The 26,864-nt window shown below is 38.5% G+C and overlaps 2 protein-coding genes across 2 annotated transcripts in view; one reads left to right on the top strand and one right to left on the bottom strand.

The window, feature by feature from the left end:
- CDC40 (cell division cycle 40) overlaps positions 1-10,578 on the bottom strand; it is a 42,967-nt gene extending 32,389 nt beyond the window's left edge. The window contains exon 1 of the mRNA XM_081314745.1: positions 10,355-10,578. Coding sequence (XP_081170871.1) covers positions 10,355-10,555 — 201 coding nt within the window. The 5' untranslated portion in view covers positions 10,556-10,578. The remainder of the gene's footprint in view (positions 1-10,354) is intronic.
- Positions 10,579-12,900: 2,322 nt separating this feature from the next.
- WASF1 (WASP family member 1) overlaps positions 12,901-26,864 on the top strand; it is a 49,734-nt gene continuing 35,770 nt past the window's right edge. The window contains exon 1 of the mRNA XM_081315008.1: positions 12,901-12,961. The gene's annotated coding sequence lies outside the window, so the exon portion shown is untranslated. The remainder of the gene's footprint in view (positions 12,962-26,864) is intronic.

Below are 26,864 nucleotides of genomic sequence, written 5' to 3'. Positions count from 1 at the left end.
TGTCACCTCTACTGTATATTCAACAGGGATATGATTTAATTCATACCTGAGTGGCCTAGTGCTTTTCCCTACTTTCTTCAGTTTAAGCCTAAACTTCGCAACGAGAAGCTCATGGTCTGAGCCACAGTCAGCTCCTGGTCTTGTTTTTACTGACTGTATAGAGCTTCTCCATCTTTGGCTGCAGAGCACATAATCAATCTGATTTCTGTGTTGACCGTCTGGTGATGTCCATGTGTAGAGCCATCTTTTGGGTTGTTGGAAAAGAGTGTTTGCTATGACCATCGTATTTTCTTGACAAAATTCGATCAGCCTGTGCCCTGCTTCATTTTGTACTCCAAGGCCAAACATGCCTGTTATTCCAGTTATCTTTTGGCTTCCTACTTTAGCATTCCAATCCCCCATGATGATAAGGACATCATTTTTTGGTGTTAGTTCTATAAGGTGCTGTAGGGCTTCATAGAACTGGTCAATTTCAACCTCTTCAGCACCGGTGGTTGGGGCATAGACTTGGACTACTGTGATATTGAATGGTTTGCCTTGGATTTGAACTGAGATCTTTCTGTCATTTTGGGGATTGTATCCCAGTATTGCTTTTCCTACTCTTTTATTGACTATGGAGGCTACTCCATTTCTTCTGAGGGATTCTTGCCCGCAGTAGTATACCTGATGGTCATCTGAATTAAATTTACCCATTCCTGTCCATTTTAGTTCGCTGATTCCTAAGATGTCGATGTTCAGTCTTGTCATCTCTTGTTTGACCATGTCCAGCTTGCCTTGATTCATGGATCTTAGATTCCAGGTTCCTATGGAGAAAAAATCTTTACAGCATCGGACTTTCCTTTCACCACCAGATACATCCACAGCTGACCGTCCTTTCAGCTTTGGCCCAGTCGCTTCATTCTTTCTGGCGCTACTAGTACTAGCCCGCTGCTCTTCCCCAGTAGCATATTGGACACCTTCCGACCTGAGGGGCTCATCTTCCAGTGTCATATCGTTTTGCCTTTTGCTACTGTCCATAGGGTTTTCATGGCAAAGATACTGGAGTGGGTTGCCATTTCCTTCTCCAGTGGATCATGTTTTTTTTATTAAAAAGTTTTACAGTACATTTTATTTTTAACAAAACAAAACAAAACCCCTCCCAACCCCCTCCCCTCTTCCCAACCCTCCCCAACACCTCCCTCCCTCCCCCTCCCCGACTTCCCAGAGCTAAATACAAGGTGTAACAGTAAAAACAATCATAATCTACCATATGCAAACAACAATAACTATTAAATCTGTCACACTTTAACTCTTATAAAATAACTACAAGCAATATAAATATCACATCAATACTTATTCAAATGCTAAGTGAAACTTTTTAGTCCCATATTTATTCTGGATGTAATCAATCCATTTTTTCCACTCCACAATATATCTCTGTTGCGAATGGTCCTTCAAGTACGCTGAGATCTTTGCCATTTCCGCCAGGTTGGAAACTTTTAAAGTCCATTCTTCTATAGTCGGCAGTTCTTCCTTCTTCCAATATTGCCCTACTAAAAGTCTTGCTGCCGTAATTAAATTCAACATCAACTTAGTGTCCACAACAGTAATGTCAGTAGTAATACCCAGTAAAAACAATTGCGGACAAAACTTTATCCTTTTCTTAAATATCTTCTGCATATTCCACCAAATTTTAATCCAAAATGCTTTAACCTTTTTACAGGTCCACCATATATGAAAATACGTTGCATCTTCACCACCACACCTCCAACATTTAGGCTGGCAGTTCGGATACATACTTGCTAATTTTTTAGGATCTAGATGCCACCTATAAAACATTTTATAAAAGTTCTCTCTTAAATTTTGAGCTTGCGTAAATTTTACATTTCTCACCCAAATCTTTTCCCAAGTATCCATTGTAATAACTTCTTGAAAATTCTGAGCCCACTTTATCATACAGTCTTTAACAAGTTCTGTCTCTGAATCAATTTCTATCAGTGCAAGATATATCCGTCTAATATGTGCTTGACCTTGATCTCTAATTTGCTTTACCAAATTTTCATCAGTCATTGAAAAACCAATTTTCTGATCTTCTTTCCACCTGGCCTGTAATTGCCCATACTGAAACCAAGTTTGAACAATCTTTCCTTCTCATAAGATATTATACGGCTTCAAATACCATACATTCCTTTCCAAACTTAAAATTTCCTTATATGTAGTCACATCATGTTTAAACCCAACACTTATATTTTCTATTGCGTGTTTCGGTATTGCCCATAAAGGTATCTTATAATTTAGCTTATGTCTATACTTTTTCCAAACTCGCAACAGAGCATGTCTTAAAATATGCACCTTGAACGCATTATCCACCTTATCATACAATAGGTATGCATGCCAACCAAATAACAAATCATGACCTTCAAGATTTAATAATCTCTCTTGTGTTAAATTAATCCAATCACTTATCGCTGACAAAGCAGCAGCTTCATAGTATAGTTTAAGATTAGACATTTTAAGACCACCTCTCTCACGCGTGTCCTGCACAATCTTAAATTTAACTCGTGGCCTTTTCCCTGCCCAGACAAATTTATTAATACCCTTTTGCCATTCCTCCAAGTTTGAATCCTTTTTAAGAATAGGTATCATTTGAAATAATAGTGGATCATGTTTTGTCAGAACTCTCTGCTATGACCTGGCTGTCTTAGGTGACCCTGCACGGCATAGCTCATAGCTTCATTGAATTACGCAAGCCCCTTCACCATGACAAGGTAGTAATCTATGAAGGGAAAAAACAACAACAACCTAAACACTAATTATGTTAACAGAAATCTATCACCAATCCACTGTTCAATTCAGATATAAATTTCCTGTCCCCATTCCTTTATTATAAAATACTAGGTAATTTGAAATCATTTTCTATTTTGCAAAAGTTTTAAACAGATTCTTGAAAGCTAATCTAACTGAAGGCCTACTTTACCCTTTTTTCTCACCCCCTAAACTGAGTATTTACTTTCAAGATAATAATACAATAAAAAGAATTTATCTACATGCCTGTTTCTTGTACTTGAATAATTCTGTAATTTGACTTGAATTATTAAAATTATAGACAAAACAATCTCTTTATATCAATGTTTACTGAAGATAGTTTCTCTATAAAGGGATCACAGAAAATAAAATTCCACAACCACCTGAGGCAGCTTATTTAGCTACTGCATTATTTTTGTGGGTGTTAGAATTTCCTTGAGGATCAACGTTACACAACCTTGTGGTTTTAAACCACTGGATGCCAAAGTGCATCATAAATGTTTCCATTAATGAATGGAGATTCTTTAGCTTCTTTCCCTGAGTGATAATTTCGTACACCCTCTGAACCAAAATTCCATTATGGCCAAAGGGCTGCCATTGAAAAGAAAAGCTACCTTCTGCAATTAGATTGAAAACCTGCCCTCAACAACTATCATCTTCTTTATTAAATGTCTTTGCAAATTGTCAGCATGAAGCACTTATTGGAGCGAGTGCTTATTGCTGGTGGGGTGACCAATAACAATAGAATATCTGTCCCCCCACTCTGCACATCTTCAAATCACTGTAGTATTGCAGAAAGCTAAAGATAAGAAAGCAAAGTCCTATTGTATTAGGGCAATTCACCTGCTTAACATTGGTTGGTACACCCTGGTTTGGGGAACATAATGAATTATAAACATAGCTAGGATATGATATTAAATTGGCACAGGAGCTTAACTCACTCAGATGTGATTTTGACTTCTGAAAGTAGCCAACACCTTTGATTTTATCCTGAACTACCTTGGAAAAGCCAGCAGCTTGTCATGTGCCTGTGCTAGAAAAGCAGAAGCTAAAGATGCCCTTAGATGCAGTCTTTAAGCTCCATTTCCATTTTTATCCCTACCAGCACCTTCTTCCTCATAATCCACAGAAATGAATGACTACCCCCACGTGCGAAGCAGTACCATGGAGCAACAGAGGTTCTGCATACTGCATGACAAACAGGTTCTGAAATTTGAATCATTTTCAAAAGGGCTTAGAAAGAAACATATACAAAGTTTTGAAAATGGCAAACTGATGTCCACATAAAAGCTCTTGAATAATTCTAGCATCCTCTAGAACACAGCTTGAAAATTACTATGTTGTTCCTGAAGAATTTAATCAGGTAATTGATGTTACTGTCACCATGAACATAATAGGAAATTATAATCAGATATAGTGTTTTAATTCTGGTTACAGTGCCAAATGTAATTAATTCTGCTTCAAATAGTCATAATGTTCAGAAATGTCTGTTTTATTATCTTCATATAGGATGTTGGAGAAAACAGCTTTAATGATACATTGTTTGTATTATCAAGCTATAGTAAACAAACTTGCAACTGGTTCTCAAGTCATGCTAAATCGTAATGGCTCTATCCTTCACTTGTTTAATGTGGCATGCAAATTAAAGACTCTATTTTCCTACCTTTAGAATAAACCCAGAGAAAGAAACCCAAGACAACCACATTTTAATGAGGCTTGTTCTACTCAGAATAAACCAGAGTTCCAATTTGTCTAATATTCTCTAATAACTATATTGCACTAGCTGCATCTGCTTATAAAACTCAGCACTGTCCATTAAGACAAGTACTCCGGATACTTAGGATGTAGGTATTTCTTGTGCAGATTCTGTTAATATAGAGAAAAAGATTACTTTTTAAAATGAGGATTATATATTGCATTATTTCTTTAACATTAAGTTTGAAACAAGAAGCATTTGAAATTAGGTCTGGCTCAAAAATATGACATAAAAGTTGACAAATATAATTTTTTTTCAATAAAAACCTTGTCTAGTGTTAAAACAGCAAAAGTAGAAAAGCATCTGTATGTAAAAACAATTTATGTAGGGGATGATTCATGGTAATGAAAACTATATTCCTTAATTTACTCCCTGTGCATTAAAAGAAAAAAGTTTGGAGTTCGAATGAGTGTCCTCTTTTGGTTCTTTAATAAAAGGATTATAAAGGACAGAACTTATCAGCAATTCATTAAGCTCCTTTGCATAAAACATCAACTAATCTGGGATTAGAAAATGAACATAACACACACACACACACACACACACACACACACAAACACACACACATAATCTTCAAACACTGGGATGGATAAAAACAAGGCCCTAAGATGGGCACCCAGACCCAGCAAAAGGGGGGAGGTTGCGAAACAAGAGCTACTAGCGAGCCAATCTATGGACATTCAGACTCGGACACGAACCAGGCAGAGAAGGAGAGCGACTATGAGTGAGGAAATGACTCCCGAGCTTACAAACATGCGGACCGATGTGGGACGGTTAGAAACTATACGGTCAATTGGGGCAGGGCACATAAGCAACCGGCCTTATAAGCAATCTCCCGGAACTCCGGCTTTTTACTCTGACGAGCTAAGTGTATCAGCGCATTAAACAGTTTTGGTTTATGTTTCATCCTGGTGTTACACAGAAACACACACATATACATACATAGGTAAAGGTAAAGGTTCCCCCGCACATGCGTGCTAGTCGTTTCCGACTCTAGGGGCCGGTGCTCATCTCCGTTTCAAAGCCGAAGAGCCAGCGCTTGTCCGAGGACGTCTCCGTGGTCATGTGGCTGGCATGACTAGACGCCAAAGGCGCACGGAACGCTGTTATCTTCCCACCGGAGTGGTCCCTATTTTTCTACTTGCATTTTTACCTGCTTTCGAACTGCTAGGTTGGCAGAAGCTGGGACGAGTAACAGGCGCTCACTCTGCTACGCGGCACTCGGGATTCGACCCGCCAAACTGCCGACCTTCTGATCGACAGGCTCAGCGTCCTAACCCACTGAGCCACCGCGTCATACATACATACATATATACATATATATACACACACAGAGAGACGAATCCCAGGCATATTTACTTAAAAGTATAAAATCTTTGAACACTGGGATGGATTAAAAACAGTCATTTATTGTTAAAAGTTCATAATAAACAATAAAAAGCAACCATTTAAAACATAAGCTTTCGCTGGTCCTCTGCCAGCGTCATCAGAGAAAGCACTGAAGGTTGGAAAGACTGTTTGTAAGCTTGTAGAAGATCAATTGTTGACTCAACAGATTGTGAGAAAAGCGATGCAAGACAGTCAGAACAATCACGATTGGCTAGAGCAGGGTCCTTCACGCGCTCAATGAGCAGAGCACGGAACCGAACAAGCTTACAAACAGTCTTTCAATGCTTTCTCTGATGACGCTGGCAGAGGACCAGCAAAAGCTTATGTTTTAAACGGTTGCTTTTTATTGTTTATTATGAACTTTTAACAATAAATGACTGTTTTTAATCCATCCCAGTGTTCGAAGATTTTATACCGTAGATTCCGGCATATAACACTACTTTTTAACCCATGAAAATCTTCTCAAAAGTCAGGGGTCGTCTTATACGCCGGGTGCTGAAACTTTAGGGACAGGGCTGGCTGGAAAACCTGGAGCGGATCTTCCATTTAGTCTGCGCAGGGAAAGCGGGACCAATTGGAGTAGAAGCTGCAGTCTGTGATTTTTTACAGGCTGGGGTCTGGGCTTTTTTCCTTCTAAAGTTGAAGAGCAGCTGTAGGCAGGTGGGGAATGCAAGAGCAATTTGAAAGGCAGGTGGGGAATGCATAGCCAGAGCAGCAGCTTAGCTCTAAGGACACATTTGACTCAGGAACTGGGCGGGCTGGCTGGAAAACCTGGAGCGGATCTCCCATTTGGTCTTTTTTTTAATCCCATTTATATCCCACCCTTCTCCGAAGACTCAGGGCGGCTTACAATTTAAAGCACAAATCAATGTGCTTAGCAATAGCCTTCATTCTATGTATATGCCTACCTATTAGAGCTTTCACCCCCCCCCACAAGCAGCATTATTACAAAGTCAGCTTATTGCTCCCAACAATCTGAGTCCTCATTTTACCTACCTCAGAATGATGGAAGGCTGACTCAACCTTGAGCCTGATGGGATGTGAACCTGCACTAATTGCAGGCAGCTGGGGTTACTTAAGGCTCTGCGCAGGGAAAGCTTTAGAGTGAATTAGGAAAAGTGAAAAAGTGAATTAGGAAAATAGGAAAAGGGTTGCTGGAATTGGGTATGTGTAGTTTAACGAAGAGAAGGGTGAGGGGTGACACGATAGCAGTGATCCAATATCTCAGGGGCTGCCACAAAGAAGAGGGAGCCAAGCTATTCTCCAAAGCACCTGAAAGCAGGACAAGAAGCAACGGATGGAAACTAGTCAAGGAGAGAAGCAACCTAGAACTAAGGAGAAACTTCCTGACAGTTAGAACAATTAACCAGTGGAACAACCTGCCTCCAGAAGTGGTGAATGCTCCAACACTGGAAGTTTTTAAGAAGAGACTGGACAGCCATTTGTCTGAAACGGTATAGGGTTTCCTGCCTTAGCAGGGGGTTGGACTAGATGACCTCCAAGGTCCCTTCCAACTTATTATTATTATTATTATTATTATTATTATTATTATTATTATTATTATTATTATTATTATTATTATTATTATTATTAAGTTTAATCCACTTGCACTGTTTTATGTTTACATGTTTGATGACAAACAGCCTTATGTTTATAAGTGACAGTTTTCCTACTAAGTACCTGCATGTCATAAGCATTTGAATTAAAATTACCATATTAAAATCAAATCTGATGTTTTTTAATTTTTATTTGGTGTGCGTTGGAAGAGGGGTAGTCTTATACGGCGAGTATAGCCCAAACCCTATAATTTAACAGGAAATGTAGGGGGTCGTCTTATACGCCCAGTCGTCTTATACGCCGGAAAATACGGTACTTTAAAGTAAATATGCTTGGGATTTGTGTGTGTGTGTGTGTATTTTATATATTATATATTATATATATATATATATATATATATATATATATATATATATATATATATATATATATATATATATATATATATATATATATATATATATATATATATATACACACACACACAAATAAATAAATAAATAAATAACACCACCAGGATAAAACATAAACCAAAACTGTTTAGGCCGGTTGCTTATGTGCCCTGCCCCAATTGACCGTATAGTTTCTAACTGTCCCGCATGTTTGTAAGCTCGGAAGTCATTTCCTCACTCATAGTCGCTCTCCTTCTCTGCCTGGTTCGTGTCCAAGTCTGAATGTCCATAGATTGGCTCGCTAGTAGCTCTTGTTTCGCAACCTCCCCCCTTTTGCTGGGTCCAGGTGCCCATCTTAGGGCCTTGTAAAGGATGTGCTGGGGATTCCTCCCTTCCAAGGACTGCAGTTCTTGTTCGTGTAGCCACACCATTCCGATCCTGCAAGGGCGGGACTCGTTGCGCCCGTCTTGAGTTGGATTCGCATTTTTAGACTCGGATCTCTCTCTCTCTCTCTCTCTCTGTATGTACATTTATACACGTGTGAATAAAAGCTGGCACTTTTACATGATACATAGTAAAGAAAGTTATTTTTTTTGGTAGAACTCTTCTGGCTCAGAAATATTCTTAGACTCCATATATAACTAAATCTAAGTAAGATGAATAGCAGTCATCACTTCCAAATTTAAGAAAAAAGAAAATTCTGAGATTGGTCCATGCAATATTCTGATAAAGACCCTGAAAATTGAGTTGCAAATAGGATATTCACTGATATTTACATATTAAGTAAATCAAACATTTAAGCATACAGATGGCTGAACTAGGAAAGCCCCCCCCCAAATTAGCTGATAGCTCAATCAACCCACACCTGCCATGTAAAAACTGATCTACCCATCTTCCAAAGCAAAACAGGTAAACAGAAAATGCATGGATAAATATGAGGACAGAAGATGGCTGTCTTAAATTCATGACCAGCAGACAGTCTGTGACAATTTGGGTTGTTTCAAAGATATTTCCTTACCAACTGAGAAACTATATTTATTTTTATTTATTTTAATCCCATTTATATCCCGCCCTTCTCCGAAGACTCAGGGCGGCTTACAATTTAAGCACAAACCAATGTGCTTAGCAATATGGCCAAAGTTAGGAAAAAAGCAGTGGAAGTGGGAGTGACTTCTAACTTCTTTCCAGTTTCCTTGTAGGAAACTGTCATGGAGGGTTAGAAATGATGACCAGGCGATGAAAGCTGACTACAATAACAGGGGAGCACTGAAGCAGCCACAACTTTGCCAAATTCCAATCTCACAGGACCCAGGGGACCTGGAATTTGGATGCATTCTTTAAATTAGCCCTATTTGAGGTACATTGGTTCAAAAACTGTTGCTCTCTTATGCACCATTTTGCCCAACTGAACATACATACATACATATATAAAATCAAACGTTTTATTGGTATAAAGATTATGTGGAGAGCTTCATGTGCCAGTAACACAACTTACCGGTATGCAAAAAGTTATTTATCTGTTTAATAATTAGCATGCACACTCTTTTGTCAATGTCTTCATAACTGATCTTTACAAACTAAGTTAGGGTGACTCTATAAAGGAGTTTTTCCAACAGCCTTCGGTACTTTGTTGTTGTTATTTGTGAAGTCGTGTCCGACCCATCGCAACCCCATGGACAACGTTCCTCCAGGCCCTCCTGTCCTCTACCATCTTCTGGAGTCCATTTAAGCTCAAGCCTCCTGCTTCAGTGACTCCATCCAGCCACCTCATTCTCTGTCGTCCCCTTCTTCTCTTGCCCTCGACCTTTCCCAGCATTAGGCTCTTCTCCAGTGAGTCCTTCCTTCTCATTAGGTGGCCAAAGTATTTGAGTTTCAAATACTTTTGAGTTTCCTTCGGTACTAGTTATCACAAAAATAATATCACGTGATAAGAGAGAAGAAGCCGCTGCTGAGGAGGAGGAGGAGGAGGAGGAGGAGGAGGAGAGTAACAGAGATCTCGTTCCATAACCCAAACTAACTGTTTGATTTCGTTTGCAATGCTATGCCTCTGATACAAAGACGTGAAAGCAATAGGATCGTGAAGATCAATGCTGGTCTGTAAAGTTAAATTTACACTCCCCCTCCCTTCCCATTGATTGCTGAAGCTAAACCAACAATGTTTTTAAACATCCACCCATATTCTGAGCGTGCAAGGCTGATCGGCAACCCCTTTCCCACAATCCTTTATCACGACCAATAGACTCTTCAAAAGGTGGAAGAAGCTTTCCCTACGGACTCTCTCCACCGTTGCGCCGCTATAAAATTGACACTAACGCGGCTTTCTGGAGGAAGCCATGCACGCGAGGGAGGAAAACACCCGCAGCGTCAAGCAATCGGTAGGGGCTGGCAATGCCAAGTCTCCCATCCAAGACAGGAAAACGTTGTTTTCTACTTCGAGTCGGCGAGATTCGTACGACCCCGGCCGGCCAGCTCTTACCTTCACTGACACCGCTGGGGCCGAGTCCACTACCGGCAGCAGAGCCTGTTGCGCAGAGGGCGGCGGCCCCGCCAAGTGAAGGACAGCGTCAGCCCCGGCGACCTGGGCGGAAAGGCCGGGCTTTCCTTCAGCATCCGACCCCGAGTCGGACTCAGAATCTGAACCCCCGTATGACGCGAGGGCAGCGATGGCGGCCGACATCTTACCCGAACGGAAGTGGCCCTCGGCCAGGGGGGCGGGGCCTGAGGAAAAAAACCACACACACACACAAAACCGCCAGCGAGTCCTGGCAGCTGCGTAAAACAATTCTTTTTTCTTTCTGGACTTTCCTCAATTTGGGCTGAACTGGGCTTATCAAAAGTGCAAAAATAAAAAAAAATGTACCTATTTTTAGGCTTCTGTCCAAATACAATTGTGATGGGAGTCATTGAGCTTTAGGCTTTTTACGTTTGAGCGGATAAGGACTTTTAACCAGTACACAAATCCCAGCGTACGTTCGATTGTTGCGGATGGAGGAGTTTAGCGTAATCTGAGACTGTTGCCTTTGAGAGAGTTGTTTGCGGAAAACCGTAGTTTTAATGCACATTAGTTTGCATTAATTTTCTCGGGATTACTTCAGATACTCGTAACAGGAGAGACTGTAAGCACCACAGCTATATACATTGGATGAAGAAAAAAAAAGATTTGTGGCATCTTTATAACTAACCAAATCTCGCTCTTTTTATCCCACAACAATAATGGTCGTCTTTCCTTTTATTGCAAAATAAAAGGGCATGAACGTTTTTAATATTCGTCACTTGCAAACAAAGTCCGTCTTTTTATTAAGTGGTCCCAGTTCTGAAATGCAGCAATGTAAATAAGTGTCAATGTCCTCTGGTGTCCAACGCGAAAATCTTTTACTAAAGAAATCAGACTCGTCTTCAATCCCCATGTTTCTAAATGGCACCAAATAATTCTTGCAACGTTAATTGCAGGGCGCAGATACGTACTGAAAATGTTCGTTCCGTTTTGGCAACAGATCTAACATAACTGCATTAGGGTGCAGTTAGAGATTTAGTAAAAAGAATGGCACCCAATGACTAGGAATTTACTGGTTCATTTTTGTGATCATTCAGAAAGCACGAATGAGTTCCAAAAACTTAACATTTTGGATAAAAATAAACATGTAAAAATTCAGAGCATATATCTTGAGCATTGTTCAAGGAAGATAGGCTCAGTTGCTTCCAGAATTATAGTGGAATATGTAAGTATTAATTGAAATACAGGATAAATCCGTGGGACATATAAGTATCTGATTACGTATAAATGCAGTCGGTTGTCAGTCCGATACCATTTATATCAATAAATATAGGCAAGTGTTGAGATTATTTGTAGCCTTGCTGAAATTCAATACTATTAAATTATTAAAACCGGTTTCAGAACGGACAGCAAACCACATTGTCCAACTAGATTGGAAAGTAAATTGAGGCTGGAGATTACTGCAGACTTCCTTCCGCAATTAGTGGACTCCCGTGAAGTTTCACAGTACAATCTTACCCATAAAGGAGATGCAAATACTACCGAGCTCAGTGCGGTTTGACCCGTAATTGGACAGGGTGTTGTATTCCTAGCACAACTGTATAATGACAGAAGGACTGCAGTATTCAAACTACAGCATTTTAATTAATTAATTCATTCATTCATTCAAACAGTGCTCCAACGGAAAAATGAAGCAGGACGGTAAGCCCTACGAACGCTTAGCCTGCGCCGACCGGGCTCTAAACGTAACTCTCCCGGACCGCCGTTCTTGCAAAGAGTCTTCTGCGTCCGACGTCTCTGGATCTAACGCCAACTCCTCCTCCTCTTCTTCTTCTAATTGGCTGCGAGAAGCCGGTTTAGGGAAAGCCGCAATAAAACCCTGCCGCCGCCGCCGCCTCCCTCGCTCTCAGCCCCCTTAGGAGAATAAAGCTAGCCTGTACCACCCGACCGTGTATGCGGGGGTGCGTGCGTGCCTGGCATCAGAAAAGAGGCTGTTAAGCGTCCGCCTCCTTTCATCCCGAGTCTGAAGAGCCGCGCGGTGAGGGGCTGCCGGTCAGGTGGCTGCGCAAACAACACCTTCGCCGGCCTCTCCCCCTTGAGCGGTCGCACCACCCCCCGTTCCGGGAGAGAGTGCGGGAGCCGGCCCAAGAAAGCCCCGCCTTCGGCACACTCGCACCGACACGCGCGCGCCGCGCTCTCTCGCGCCGTGTCTATTGTGAAGCTTTGTGCCGAGGAAAGATCCGCGCTTTCTCCTTCCCTTCTCCACCACCCCCACCTCCTCCTCCTCCGGCTGCTCAGTCTCTGCGCTTCCCCCCTCCCACCTCCCGGACTCTCGCGGACAACCGTCCGCCAAGGGGTGGGGGCTCCTTCGCGGGGCGCGATCGAACTTCCAACCCCAACGGACCCGCCGGGCGCGAGCTCCCCCGACCCAGAAAGGAGAAGGAGCTGACGGGGGGGGGGAGGAAAGGGGAGGGAGGGTGGCTGTGAGAAGATGTAAAAAAAAAGGGAGGGGGGGAGGGGGAGCGCGGCGGTGCTTGGTGAACGCCGAGACGAAGGCGAGGAGCCGGGATTCCTTCAGCAGAAGACGCGGTGAGTTTCCTGCTTGCTGCGGGTCCTGTATTCTCTGCAGTGCTGCTCCCCCTTCTCCCTTCTCCCTCCAGCCGCCGCCGCCGCCCCCTTCCACTTGCCGCCGCTTCCCCGCTCGCCGAGGCGAGATATATATTCCCACTCGGTCATTCCACGAGGAGAGGGGGCACGCCTCCCACCTTGCCTGCTGGCCGGCCAGCCAGCCAGCCGGCCAACCACCTCCCCTGCTGAGTTAATGAGAACGGGAAGGCGAGTGGCGGCGGCGGGGGGGGGGGCGGTGTCAGCGTTAGTAGCTGTCCCCCCCCACTCCTTCCCCTCAGTCCTGCGGCCTCAGATTGGGGGCACGCGGCCGCTTCCGGTTGGCGATTTTTCTCCTCTTCCCCGCTGCCCCCCCCAAGATGAAGAAAAAAAGGCGAGGCTGCGGTCAAGGGTCTACTTCTCAGACGTTACCTGAAATACGTCTTGGGGGTGAGGGGGGTGGGTGGGAAGTGGGCTGCTCGCTGCTTCTCTGCTTGAGTCTTCCGCGAATAAACGGCACTCTTTTTTTTTTTAAAGCCGGGGTAGCCTTGTTTCGTGGCTGATCGAGCCCCCTTAATCCGGGCTTCGTTTCTTATCACATGCTCAGGTGGCTGAGTGCGAACTTAACTCTCATCTCTCTCTCTCTCTCTCTCTCTCTCCCCATCGGATGGATGGATGGATGGATGGATGGATGGATGGATGGAAGCATAAGTAACCTTTTCTTTCCCGGTCCCCTTTTTCGAGGCGGACTTCAGAATGGCACTAGAATAATAATACATCCTACCCGATGAATTTATTTTAAATAAAAAGAAAATAATAGAGGTCGGAATATTTGTTTCAGGGGAATTGGAGCAGAGTCGGTATCTTGTGTGTGTGTTTTCCACCAACGCATTAATAGAAATATGAAAGGACATTTTTTTTGGGGGGGGTGATGTGCTGGGTATGGGCCAGAATACCACACTACGTGCAATAAAGATATGGAGGACTTGTACATATATATCCTTGATTTGTATGAAGCTATGTAAAGCAATGTGGAACAGCTCAGGGTTATAGAGCTCTTGTCTCAAACATATAGAAGTAAGGAAAGGTACAACCGGCTGTTTGTCTTTAAACATATATAATTGTTATTCTATAAGCTATGACATTTTTGAATTAAACTAATTTCTCTTTAAAAGCCTGAAATGTATCTTGAGAGGTGATTGTCACTGACAGTGAATGAGTTATCCAGCCCTATTCCCCAAATACTCAAAATATATTTCTACAAAAGTATTTTAGTACATCTTTTTGCTTACCTTTATTATACAGAAATGGTAAGATCCAAACCTTTTCCCCTGGAATCTTACTTGTGGCTGAAGTACTTAACTGCTTTCAACTTACTACAGCTCTTCCAGATTATACTTTATGCTATTTGACATAATTTTATAGACACTGGTTTTGAGTCCTTTTAAACAATTTTAAGATTGCTTTATACATTAAAATTCATCTTTTAAAAAATAAGGATACCTCATAACAATGTAATAAAATAAAATATTTTATATATATTCATATATCACATATATTTGACAAAAGCCTTATTACTGTTATCCGTTTATGCTTGTTTTTGTAGAATCTGAGGTAGTAGTGTACATATACTTTTGTCTAAATGATCTTTCAGTATTAGATCTTAAATTGTTTATTTGAATTGCAATACTTATTGTAAAGTAAATTCTAACTTTTGAAATTTTACTTGAAAGACAATGCTGCACGCTATAGAGAAAAAGATACAATATTTTTAAAACGTGCCTGTGATTTTGGTTGGGTTGTTTTTCAATTCCATTCTAAAAGTAAATGGAAAAGTAAAAGCTTAAATCAAAATCAAAGGTAGTACATTACACAATAAAAACAATATGATAATCTGATCTTGGACATTGTCAATTTGCTGAAATATTGTATCTTAATATGTAATAATTTATAAGGCAATATAACAGAACCCTTTTGAGCATAGTATAAATGGAGTACAGTACATAGCTTATAGCTTTATTGTTTTCACTTTTCATGAAGTTATTTTGTCTTAATTGTTAGTGCTTTAATGAACTGGCAGCAGGATTGAGATATTTTGTGCATATGGTTTCTGTGAACTCAGTATGCAGTGTTTTGCAGTAACATTGACTAGAAAGAGTTTCCTGAACAGGTTGTTACTTTTATTATCAGTATGTGTGTATCTTTTTGGTGATGGTGCAATATTTCTATGAAACTGAAGTCAATGGGATAACCATAGTGATATTAATGTCTAATAGGAATACGAAATTTCAATAAGCATGTTATACATTAACCAGATATAAAAGCTACTCTTGTTGCCATTCATACCCAAGTATTAACTTTTTCAGAAAAAAATATTTGGAATTTTAAAAATGCTAATAAATTGAAATATTTTAGTCTTAAATACTTCAGAGGTTCCAATAAGTCCAATATTCTAAAATAAATAAATAAAGAAATAGTATATAAATTGGGTTGATCAGCATATTCCTTGTTATTTATTGTAAGTGACATGTTTATTGGATTTTATGTGACTCATTTAATCAATAAAGTGTAAGTATAAAAGTGGTTTACTTTTCTTCTATTCAGCCATGATCAATTCTTGGAAACTGCCTGGACAAGTCCCTGCAGTTTTCTTGGCAGGGTTTTTCAGATGTGGTATGCCCTTGCCTGCTTAGTTATTATCAAAATAGGTGATATTCATGCTCCCTTTCTTATCATACATTAGGGGCAGAATTTTTATAATTACATGATACACTTTCTCTGTGTAGAATGGACATTGCCTTGTGATTTGTTCTCAGCAGGTGGTAGCACTTAGTAGAACTTGGTTGATCTTGAAAGCTAGCAGAAATGGTTCTGGTTGATATTCGGATGTGGCATTATCTAGAAACTACTGGATACATTGAAAATTTGAGGGAAAAAATCTTGGAAGAATGCAATGGCAGATTAATTACAACATGCTGCAAGATTCCTCCCCCCCCCTTGCACTTTCCAAGATTTGAGTTTAATTTGAGGGCATCCTTTTCATATTGGTATGCACTTACCATTAACAGCATCATTCTAGAAGAATGGACAAGGTAATGAAAAATTAGTAGAATGCAGTGGGGGAATGTATCCATAGATATTTCACTAGTTTTGTTTTTGTTTGCAGCAAACATGAAATAGGAATAACGAGTAATGTTTGTCAGTCTCCTGAATCATCTTTTATTAACAGTGTATAACATGTATCTTGCTGACTTTTTATTTATTAATGTAACTTAGAGTTCATATAAAAGATAGCTTAAACCATTGACAGTATACATATTTTTTCTAGGTATACTGAACTTAAAACACATGATTCCACTGACTTCAGATAAGCCCTTCTTTGGTTTCCTTAGTTATCATTACATAAGAAAAGAGAAACTATGCTGCTTTGTTCTAAAGTATTATTTTACTATATATATTATATTACTTATGCTAATTGCTGACAGAATAGCTTATGATTATATCTTCTGTTCCATTATTTTATGCTATTGTGAATGAACTGTATTCAATTTTTAAATTTTATTTTATCAACAGTTGCTAAGGAGTTTTATATTAAAACATTCAGAATCTAATGGACAGTGCAAAGTATTTTAATATACATATTGTTTATTTAAAAGTTCTGCTTGGTTATTGGACCTCACTTATTCTAGATGAGTCATATCGATTTACAGTAAATGAATCAGTAGTATAGGTTTGGCTATACAATGGCAATATGAGAGCCAGTTTGGTGTAGTAGCAAAGGTGCTGGCTAGAAACCAGGAAATTGCAAATTCTAAGCTTGATGTGATTAGTGAGAAATACATCCAATAGTGAGAAAATTGTTAAAGACACAGTTGAATGGTGGCAACACTGTCAAAGCCATCAATATCTGAGCCATACCTTTGATATGATACACTGCTGAAATAATTAACTGGATATTAGTTAAATTGGACAGTTTGGACCGAAAAACAAAAGTAAAGTTTGGGTTATAAAACATCAGGTATAAATAATCATGATTGAAAAGAAGAAAGTCTGGATAATTGATGTGGCAATACCAGGGGATAGTAAAATAGGAGACAAAGAACTGGAGATCACAAAGTATCAAGATCTGAAAATAGAAGTTGAAAGATTATGGCATAAACTGACTGGTGTTCTCAGTGGTTATTGGCTCACGGGGTGCCATACCAAAAAATCATGGAGGGCACTTAGAAAATGTGTGCATTGACAACATTTCCATCCATCAGTTGCAAAAGGCCATAATGTGTGGATTTCCACATATACTACAACAATACATTACCACATCCTAGGTTGTTGGGAAGAACTCAATGTGTATGAAGGCCAAAAGTGAAAGAACTGGCAGTTGTGACTTCACATTGTTGTGAACAGATAATAATAATAATATGGGTCCTTGGAAAGTATTCAATACGTGGATAAAAATGCTAAATCCAGCCTAAACATCTGACTGACTGTCACCAACCAGAAAAATACATTGTATTTTCTCAAATACAGTTACTGACCCATCAGATCTTTTTTTTTATTTAAATCAAAATTTGACAGGTGGACATGGAAATAAGTATTAATTGAGTTCAGTCTTATATTTTTTTCCTTTTTAAAAAATAAAAACTGGGGACTAGCACTGTTGGAATCCAAAGGCGCACTAGTTGGAGGCTGGTATAAAAAAAGTAAAATTTTGCTTCTCCACCTCTAGATTGCTATAGAGTCTTTCAGTGTTTGAGGAGATTTCGGGGATTTCAGGGAGATAGAAAATTACAAATCTTGGATTCATTTGCAGAAACAGTTCTGTCAGCAGAAGAATTTGACCACCCAGAGTGTTTTTGTTTAATATACAAGACTTTATTAATAGCCAAGCCATAAATAAAATATATTTTGAAATAGTACCCTCATGCACTTTCATGTAAGTGCCTTGGTGAATCAGATAAAAATCTACTTGTTTTGTAAAAAAAAATCTGCAGCTGCAGTGGAAATTGATTAGTTGGCCTTTGCTTTCCATTTAAGTAGCTTTCCATATTACTGTGAAACTACGAAACTGTTTGCCTCTTTAACTAAGAGTATGGGACTGGTCACTTTGTAATTTTGGTAAATGTGGTAAAAACAATAGTTTATAAGTACAAATGGCATAAATTTGGAATGAATGAGGTAAAATACTAGAGCAGGGGTCTTCAAACTTGGCCCTTTTATGACGTGTGGACTTCAACTCCCAGAATTCCTCAGCTAGCATGCCTGGCTGAGGAATTCTGGGAGTTGAAATCCACAAGTCATAAAAGGGCCCAGTTTGAAGACCCCTGTACTAGAGCATACACTTTCATGCCTCCTTTTTGTCTCTCAGGTCCTTGAGTTCTATGAAGGAGATTGTGATAAATTTGCAAAATCTTTAAAGGTCAGTGCTGCATATTCAGAACTTAAAACTACTTCTGGTAACTTCACTGAGATTTCAAAGTTGGATCAATTCATATTTTTTCCTGTTATTGCAGCTTAGTTATGTAAAGATTTTTGGAAAGATTCAGCCGATTATGCATGTATATTACTATTGCTCTTCATGTCTTTTAATAATTGTATGAGAGAAAGGTTTAAGTTCAGGAGGAGGTAAGGCTTTTTTGAAGGAGAATAAAATGTTAATAGGTTTAAGAGTGATTGTGGCATATCTTCTTTATACATTTAAAAACTGTTGAGGTTTTTTCTGAAATCTTTTAAAAAGTAGTGGCTGGACAGCTCCAGAAATTCTGTCCAAAAGATTTTAAATGTATTTCAGTCTGACCATGCTGCCTTGTTGTTGTAATAGTACTGGAGAGTGGGGAGATGTACTTTTTGTTTTGTTTGCAGCCTCAGCTGATACATTTTCTGGTCAAAAATAGTTTCTGATGATTCTCTATGATCTCTTAAGAACTTTTGACATTATTAGTCATGGCATTGTAGTTGATTCAACACTGTCATTTTCTGTGACCTCTTAAGAATGTTTGACATTACTAGCCATGACATTGTATTTCATTCAACACTATCTAGGGAAGAAAAGTTTGACCTATTTAGATTTCTTTTTATACTACATTTTAACAAAAAAGTATCTGTAATGGTGCTCAATAGAAGTTCTATTCTTCAATTACATCAAAAGATGTTACAATTATGTTGTGATCGACTAGATAACAAATCCCTAAAATATGACTTAAGGCTGCATTAGATTTCTGTGACACTGCATGTCAGGGAATGTATGTATCTTTCATTTGGAGATGGTTGCACACCTGTTGTATTTATATTTCTGTGAATTTTAATGTTCTGGCTAGGGAGCACTCAGACAACAAAGCATCAACAGGAAGTCATATCAACCAATCAACATGCAATGTGCATCTCCGCACAACATGTTGTTGAAATTTGAGAGGTGTGCATATCGCCCTGTCAGCAACCTACAGTTAACCCATCAACCCCTTTGCATCGTGGGTAAGTGTTGGCGGCTACACACAGTTGTGGACAAGTCTAAATCAAGCTTTAGGCTGGGTTCACATGAAGCAGGAAATGCACAATTTATATAGGCTTCAGATCAGGTTTACTTGGCATATTGTAGACCCTGCTCTAAAAACAGGCGGTAAGATCCATTTTAGGTTGGTTCTGAGATTCTGCAATAATTAACTTACATATTTTACCCATTCATTCTTCCCAAACTTGAAAAGAAGATCAAAAGGAACTGAAATGTTGATCTCTCCTACTCTTGGAGCTATAAACTGGATGCTAAAGGCTACATATGACCTCTGGGGTGTACTTTTTGCATGTTTCAAGATACATTTTGTTTAAGTATGGTTTGTTCAATAACTTAAAACTGAGCTTACATAGCACACTAAGTGATAATGCATTCTTTATAGCCCAAACAATAGATTCACGTGTAACTTTATGCTGTAAAGTGATTTTTTTAGTCTGTTGAATGAATCCAATAAATTTCTAACAATGAGTATTTGGGTCTTATTTTTCTTATCTCAGGATTGTCTTTTACTACAACATTCTGGATATGGAAGCAGCTATAAATTAGAAATGTTTTAATTTTGAAACAGGTCCAGAATGGCCAAAATATTCCATTTCAAATCCAGACCGTCTACTACAGACATGAAATGTTTTAAACATTTTTACCGTAGGCCTTAGTTGCCACATAGTTGTTTCTATTGAATAATGGGAGAAGATTATTTTCCTAGTTTTCTCCAACCCAAAACACAAATCAAGTAAATGTAATTAATTACAGGTAAGAGTATATTATAATCTCATTGTGCTGCACCTGCTTGGATAGTGATGTTAAAGACTTCACATCAATATTTCTGTAACCGAAATATTTTTAGAAATGAAAATAAAAAAGATAAAGATTTCCCCTGTCTGGTCATGAGCAACTCTAGGGAACAGTGCGCATCTCCATTTCTTAGCCAAGCGAGCCAGTGTTATGGAAAGATGCTTCCGTGCTCATGTGGCCGGCATGACTATTTGCTGGGGTACACGGAATGCTGTACCTATTCATCTACTTGATTTTCATGCTTTCAAACTGCTTGTTTGGCAGGTGCTGGGGCAAGAACAGGAGCTCACCTCGTCATACTTTACTTGGGTCTTGAACTGCAACCTTTGGTGCAACAAACCCAGTGCCTTGACTACTAAGCTATTGCCCCCCCCCCCCGCCCTAGAAATGGAAAGGTTTGGACTGTTAAATAGTAGAAGCCACTAGAGTGGGCAGTTAATTTTCCCAGGGGGCCACATCAGAAACGGGTTGTTGTGGAGGATCAGCCACTATGCTGAAATTAATTTTGCTACTGATGCCCATGTGTTGAGAGAGGAGAGAACACTAAACATCTCCTCAGCTCAGCTGCTGCTCTTCTGCTCTTTCTTTCTCCAACTGACTAAAGGAGCTCATTTTGCTTCCTGTCCCGCCCTCAGCAGTAGTCGTATATATTATTTTCTAACTTCCAGTTGATCTCATGTGCACTGCACAGGGACAGACCAAGGGTCAGATGTGACCTGGGGGCCATAAAATGTCCAGGTGCGCACTAGAAAACGCTCCAGCATATGTATAAAGATCTGGATATTACTCCTTTTTTGTGTATTAGAGTGTTTCTTCCAATTTGTAAATATAGACCCTTTAAGATAAGTTGAAGTTGCTACTTACCAGCTTAGTTGTAAAATCAAGAAATAGCTGTTTGTCCCATTTTGCTTAAGTCCTAGAGACAGTTATCAAAGAAATGCACGGTAAGTCTGTGTCTTAAGGATTGCACATAGGTAAATGGGAACAGTGTGGGGAGACAAATGAAAGTAGTAGACCTCACTTATCATCCATTCGTTCAGCAACTGTACCAAATGATAATGGTTTAAAAAATAACTATGGCTCATTTAAAACCTTTTCATGAACTCTCAAAATATTTCAGGTAGCCAATAATCATCTGGGTCATTTTTAATATCCTTAATATCATATTCAGCATTTTCTTTAAAAACTATTTATGGAACTAAAAATATAGATTTTCAAATTAAAAAGTTTAGTTGCTTTATAATAAAACACTTTGAATGTTAAATTTAAAGAAAAGTATTTATGTTTGCTACTTTCAAAAACCATGAGAAAAAATGACTAAAGCTACATTAAGTAATTAAAAATTTAATTAGGGCCACTTTAAAGTAGTTTTAGAATATATCAATGCAAATAACTTTTTTTCATAAATGAAACATTTTCCACTGGTCTGGATTTGGTTTAATTTAATTTACACCTGGAAATGAGTTATTTTCTATTCTTTTATTTACTTATCTTTCACCATGAAATACTGATTACGATGTTAAAGCATTGCATTTGTTAAAAAAGTTTGTGCATTCTAAAGGAATTATATTTCGTACAATTTCAATATCTGTCTTCAACCTGAAATGTATTAATATTTATATTTCGCTATTGTCCCTTGGGACATTGAGTGTCTCTTGCTTCATTGATGTCATAAGATTTCTCTTAGCTGTCCAGACAAGAAGTTATAAGAGTAGATTACCAAGGACAGTAAAGTTCTGTTAAGTATATTTACTGTAACAAATTTAATGAAGTCATCATGAAACAATTCCAGAATTTGCTGGATATACAATATTAACCATATTTATAGACCAATCATGGTTCAAAGCTACTCTATATAAACATGATGGTGATTTCCACCTGTCTCTTATTTTGAAAGTAGAATGATCTGGAATCTTCTTTTTTGGACCTTTAACAGTTCTTTCTTTAAGTGGAAGAGCTGCTGATTTTGAAACCTACTTCTAGTCCTAAATTGGTTTCCAGATTTTCTTTTGACATCTGTTTCTAATGTTATTGTTTCTATATTGTTGCATTCTACAATACATGCTTCCTAGATTCATGCTTAAAAATTAAAAGCACAAAAAAGCAAATCATAGAAAAATCAGCACTTCTTGTTACTAGCTTCTTAATTTATTAGTATTTATTTCTTCCTAGCTTTATTCTGCTTATCTTTATAAGGAGCTCACAAAAAACTTTATAAAAAGAACTTTATAAACAGAAAAAGACCTTTATCAAAATGTGAAAGAAAAATATAAAAGGGAAACAAATTATTAAAAAAATTGTAAAGAACTTCTAAAAAAAAAACTTGACGTCTCACAGAGGGAGCAAATATTCACAAGGAATTAAAAAACAACAACACACTACCCTTCCTGGATATTCTGATCAGCAGAAGAAACAAGTCCATCAAAAAACAATCCACACTAATCAAGCGCTCCATTACCAAAGTAACAACCCAATCTCCCAAAAGAGGATTTGTGTAAGAACATTATTCAGATGAGTACAAACACCCTACCGCAACTCAGAACATCAGAAAAAGGAAACAGATCACCCTAATAAAGGAACTACCAAGGATAAAACCATACCTGACTACTGTATATGAACAGGAAGGAAACACCACACTCAGTAGCACTAATAATGTTACACAGTTGGGTAATGAAATGTCTGCAAGCTACCAAGCTCAGAGAACACCAACGACTGCCCATCCTTATACTTCACTTATCATCTAGATATATTTTTTTCTGCAAACGCTTGGAGCATGCTATTCATTCTCACATTTCTTTTCAAAGCTAGTAAAAGTGGTTGGATTTTAATTGTTCACAATTTCTTTTGCTTCAAGCTGGGCATAGCAACTTTTAGCCAGTTGTTGAAAATAGCCAAAAATAAGATTTGCAGCCCATCTAGGGTGGGAGAGTCTTACTACAGTAGTCCAGACTCATATGACTATGCACATACAGGTAGTCCTTGGCATATGACCACAGTGGAGCCCAGAATTTTGGTCATAAGTTGAGGCACCTTGTGACTGCACTCTACAAATGTTTTTATGATGGTCATAAATCAATTCACTGCAGTTGTTAAGTGAATCACATGATTGTTAACTGAAACGCTATTAATTTAACCACATGGCCATTAAGCATATCCACTGAGGTTGTTTTTTTTTGCCATTTTTGGCTTGAAAACAGTAAACAACATTGCAAATTGTGGTCACATGACCATGGGGCGCTGCAACTGGTTGTAAATTGAGCTGGTTGCCAAGGGCCCACAGGTGTATGCGTGTGCTTGCGCTTGTGGGCGCTGTAGTTGTAACTTTGTGAATGGGTTGAAATAGCTTTAACAGGATCTAATCTGAGTTGGTCATTGAGCCCAGAGGTTTAGTTGCCCAAGCTTTTAGACTTGTGCTGGAGCCCATCCTCAGGGAACTTCTCTCTACTGGAACATGTCTACTGGAATGTGTCTACCAGACATATTCTGGTAAAGAGAAGTTCTCTGAGAATGGGTTACAGCACAAGTCTAAAAGCTTGGAGAACTAAACCTCTGATCCCAGTGACCAACCCAGATTGGATCCTGCAACGTTATCCTTGGACATGTATATTGGCTTTCATTCATGAAATAGCTTTTTTGAAGTCTTGTCATAAGACAAGGGCTATCTGTACTAGTATAAATTCTGTCAACTCAAAGACTGGAGGTGTAATATATTTGTGAGTGCGGGTTTTAATGTGATTATGAAGAACAGTCCTCAGTATGTTGAGTGAATTGATCCATTGTGGCTCATACCATAGTACAGGGATTAGATTGTGTGCAAACCTGGTCAAATACATTTTATTTGCTTTTGTTTAGCCTAAATATTAAATTAGCTTTGAACTTACACTATGTAGAATATGTCTACTGATATAATACGGTAGAACCTAAGACTGAATTAAGCCTCATTGATTTCAGTAGATTCATTCTTTAAATATAACTAAGTCCTGAGCTAGCCTTGAAAGATCATAGTCAAATAGACTCAACCTGTTTGTAGAGTGAAGCTTCCATATCTTCTATTATCAAAATTAATAAAATAATAATAATAATAATAATAATAATAATAATAATAATAATAATAATAATAATAATAATAATGTAAGTTGGAAGGGACCTTGGAGGTCATTTAGTCCAACCCCCTGCTCAGGCAGGAAACCCTATACCATTTCAGACAAGTGGCTGGCCAGTCTCTTCTTAAAAACTTCCAGTGTTGGAGCATTCACCGCTTCTGGAGGCAGGGTTGTTCCACTGGTTAGTTGTTCTAACTGTCAGGAAGTTTCTCCTTAGTTCTAGGTTGCTTCTCTCCTTGACTAGTTTCCATCCGTTGCTTCTTGTCCTGCTTTCAGGTGCTTTGGAGAATAGCTTGACTCCCTCTTCTTTGTGGCAGCCCCTGAGATATTGGAACACTGCTATCATGTCACCCCTCACCCTTCTCTTCATTAAACTACTAGCAAGATACATTTTTCCACTGCTCTTAATATTGACTTCCCATATGTTGCTTCCTGGGCATTAAATGGAAATCAATTGCCTTTTTTTCAGTACCTTTATTTCCCTGAGGTTTGTACAGGAACTGTTGAGAATTATGATTTTAGAGATTTTGAAAAATTGCTTAATAAAATGTATCTTATTTTCCTTGCACTTAACCCTTAATTTACTACCCATCACAGAACTTTATTTCAGGATAAGCACTGTTATATTAACTATAGAAAGAGAGTAATAAATAATCAGCCACAAAAATTAAGTGTGAGATAAGAAAAAGAAAAATAGTGTTTATGCTAAAACTGTTTACCACACTTATGTTACTGTTTTGCAAACCATCCTTCAATTGCTTTGTATATTCCCTTCATTTATAGAAAGTTTTATTTTCATAACCTATTTGAACATAAACATATTTTACAGTATTACTAGCAGAACTGAAGTTACAAATAAAAAATTCTTTTATTTTGGATTATGCATTTAATTTCAAATGTAAGGATCTTTTTGCTTTTAATTACAAATTTGCACTTTATGATACTTTTGTTTTTCCTCATTCCTGATTATTCCATCCAGGTTTAATCACACTGTTGTACTATTTGGAGATATTATGCCCTGTGAACTACATTGCTAGTACTCCATTAAAAATGTATGTCTTTCTTTAAACTCCCATCTCTTCCCTCTATCCTTCATGTTTCGCTACTTGTAAACATCTTATTGAAGTCCTTATTGGATGCATTTAGGTTGAAAGACAAAATCCTCTTTTGAGATGATGTCCATTTTTCCCTGCAGTCCACAGCGACAGTCCATTCCTGTTATCATCTCTGCAAGTTTCTGTCAGTGTCTTTGTTTCTTTCTCCTACATTTTTGATTTCTGAATCCTTTCTGTCCCTGTTTCTGATAGAATGTACTTAGTCTGGAAATAATTGGCAAAATTTAGTTGTCCCAGCAGCTCACACGGTACTTCAGATGGATGTCATCTATCAAGGCTAATGATACCAGCTGGAAAAAAACTGGTATAAAATCCACTGTGAATTCAGAGAAGATAAGGATCAATGCACAAGCAAGGATTCTGTTATCCTATTCTATTTCTGATGCTTCAGCAGACCAGAGTTATTTCCACAAAGGAACTTACTTTAAAGGTCAAATCACTGTCCTGGCATCGTTGACTGGCTAAGGGTACTGGTTAAAAAAATAATATGGCATATTATACATACTTCCTAGAGCTGACTAATAAGACATTTCAGTTCAGAATACAAAGGCTGCCTGCATTCTGATAACTTAAAGATATCTTGATTTTTAAGTTGTACATTTTTGATATTTTTAAAAATGGTTGTTTGCTATCTTGAGATCCATTCTGATATAATCTGAATGTAATATAGATTTAAACTCCTTTCAATAAAAAATAAAAAACTGGATAATTATGAAGTGTCATGTCCTTGTGTGTTTTGATTAAGAAAGATAATGACTTTTATATTGTGAAAGGGAGAATGAATGTGTTTTAAGATTTGGCTTTAACATAAGTCTAACTGAACTCACAGGAATTTATTTCAGATTGCATAGAATGCTTCTACTAAAGCCTTCAACATGTTTCTTAACAAGATCATATTGCAGGTTTAGGCTTAGGAGTCAATTCAAAATCCACTTCCATAGTTTCCTTAAAGAAAGATTCTGGAACACATCTAGTATGATTTAAATGGTTTTCCCAAAGTTAGTCATTTTCATCTTGAACTTATACTTCAATTATTGATCTGGATAACAGGTATGCCTGTGGTACGTGATGGAGAGTTGTTGATAGATTGGGAAGGTGTTTCTGGAGACAAAAATCTTCTCTGGATTTTCATGTACAATATAAATCCTTTATTATTGCTCCAAAAGCAGCTGTTCTGCAACTGCATTTTCAGCAAAAGAGGACTGGGAAATACAGTAATGCATTTAAATATGAAACATCAAGATATATTTGATTTGTTGCTTAGCAGCCAAAGCAAATCATGCAAATTGAAAATAGGATAGATTGAACATGATGATAGCAAAGTGATTTCACCTCATCTTTTATTTTCATGTTAAATAATGGTTTAACAA

The sequence above is a fragment of the Vipera berus genome, assembly GCF_964194415.1.
Source record: "Vipera berus genome assembly, chromosome: 1".
In the NCBI taxonomy this organism is placed as follows: Eukaryota; Metazoa; Chordata; class Lepidosauria; order Squamata; family Viperidae; genus Vipera; species Vipera berus.
The sequence above is the reverse complement of the archived record's forward strand: the minus strand, read 5'-3'. Positions and strand labels throughout refer to the sequence as shown.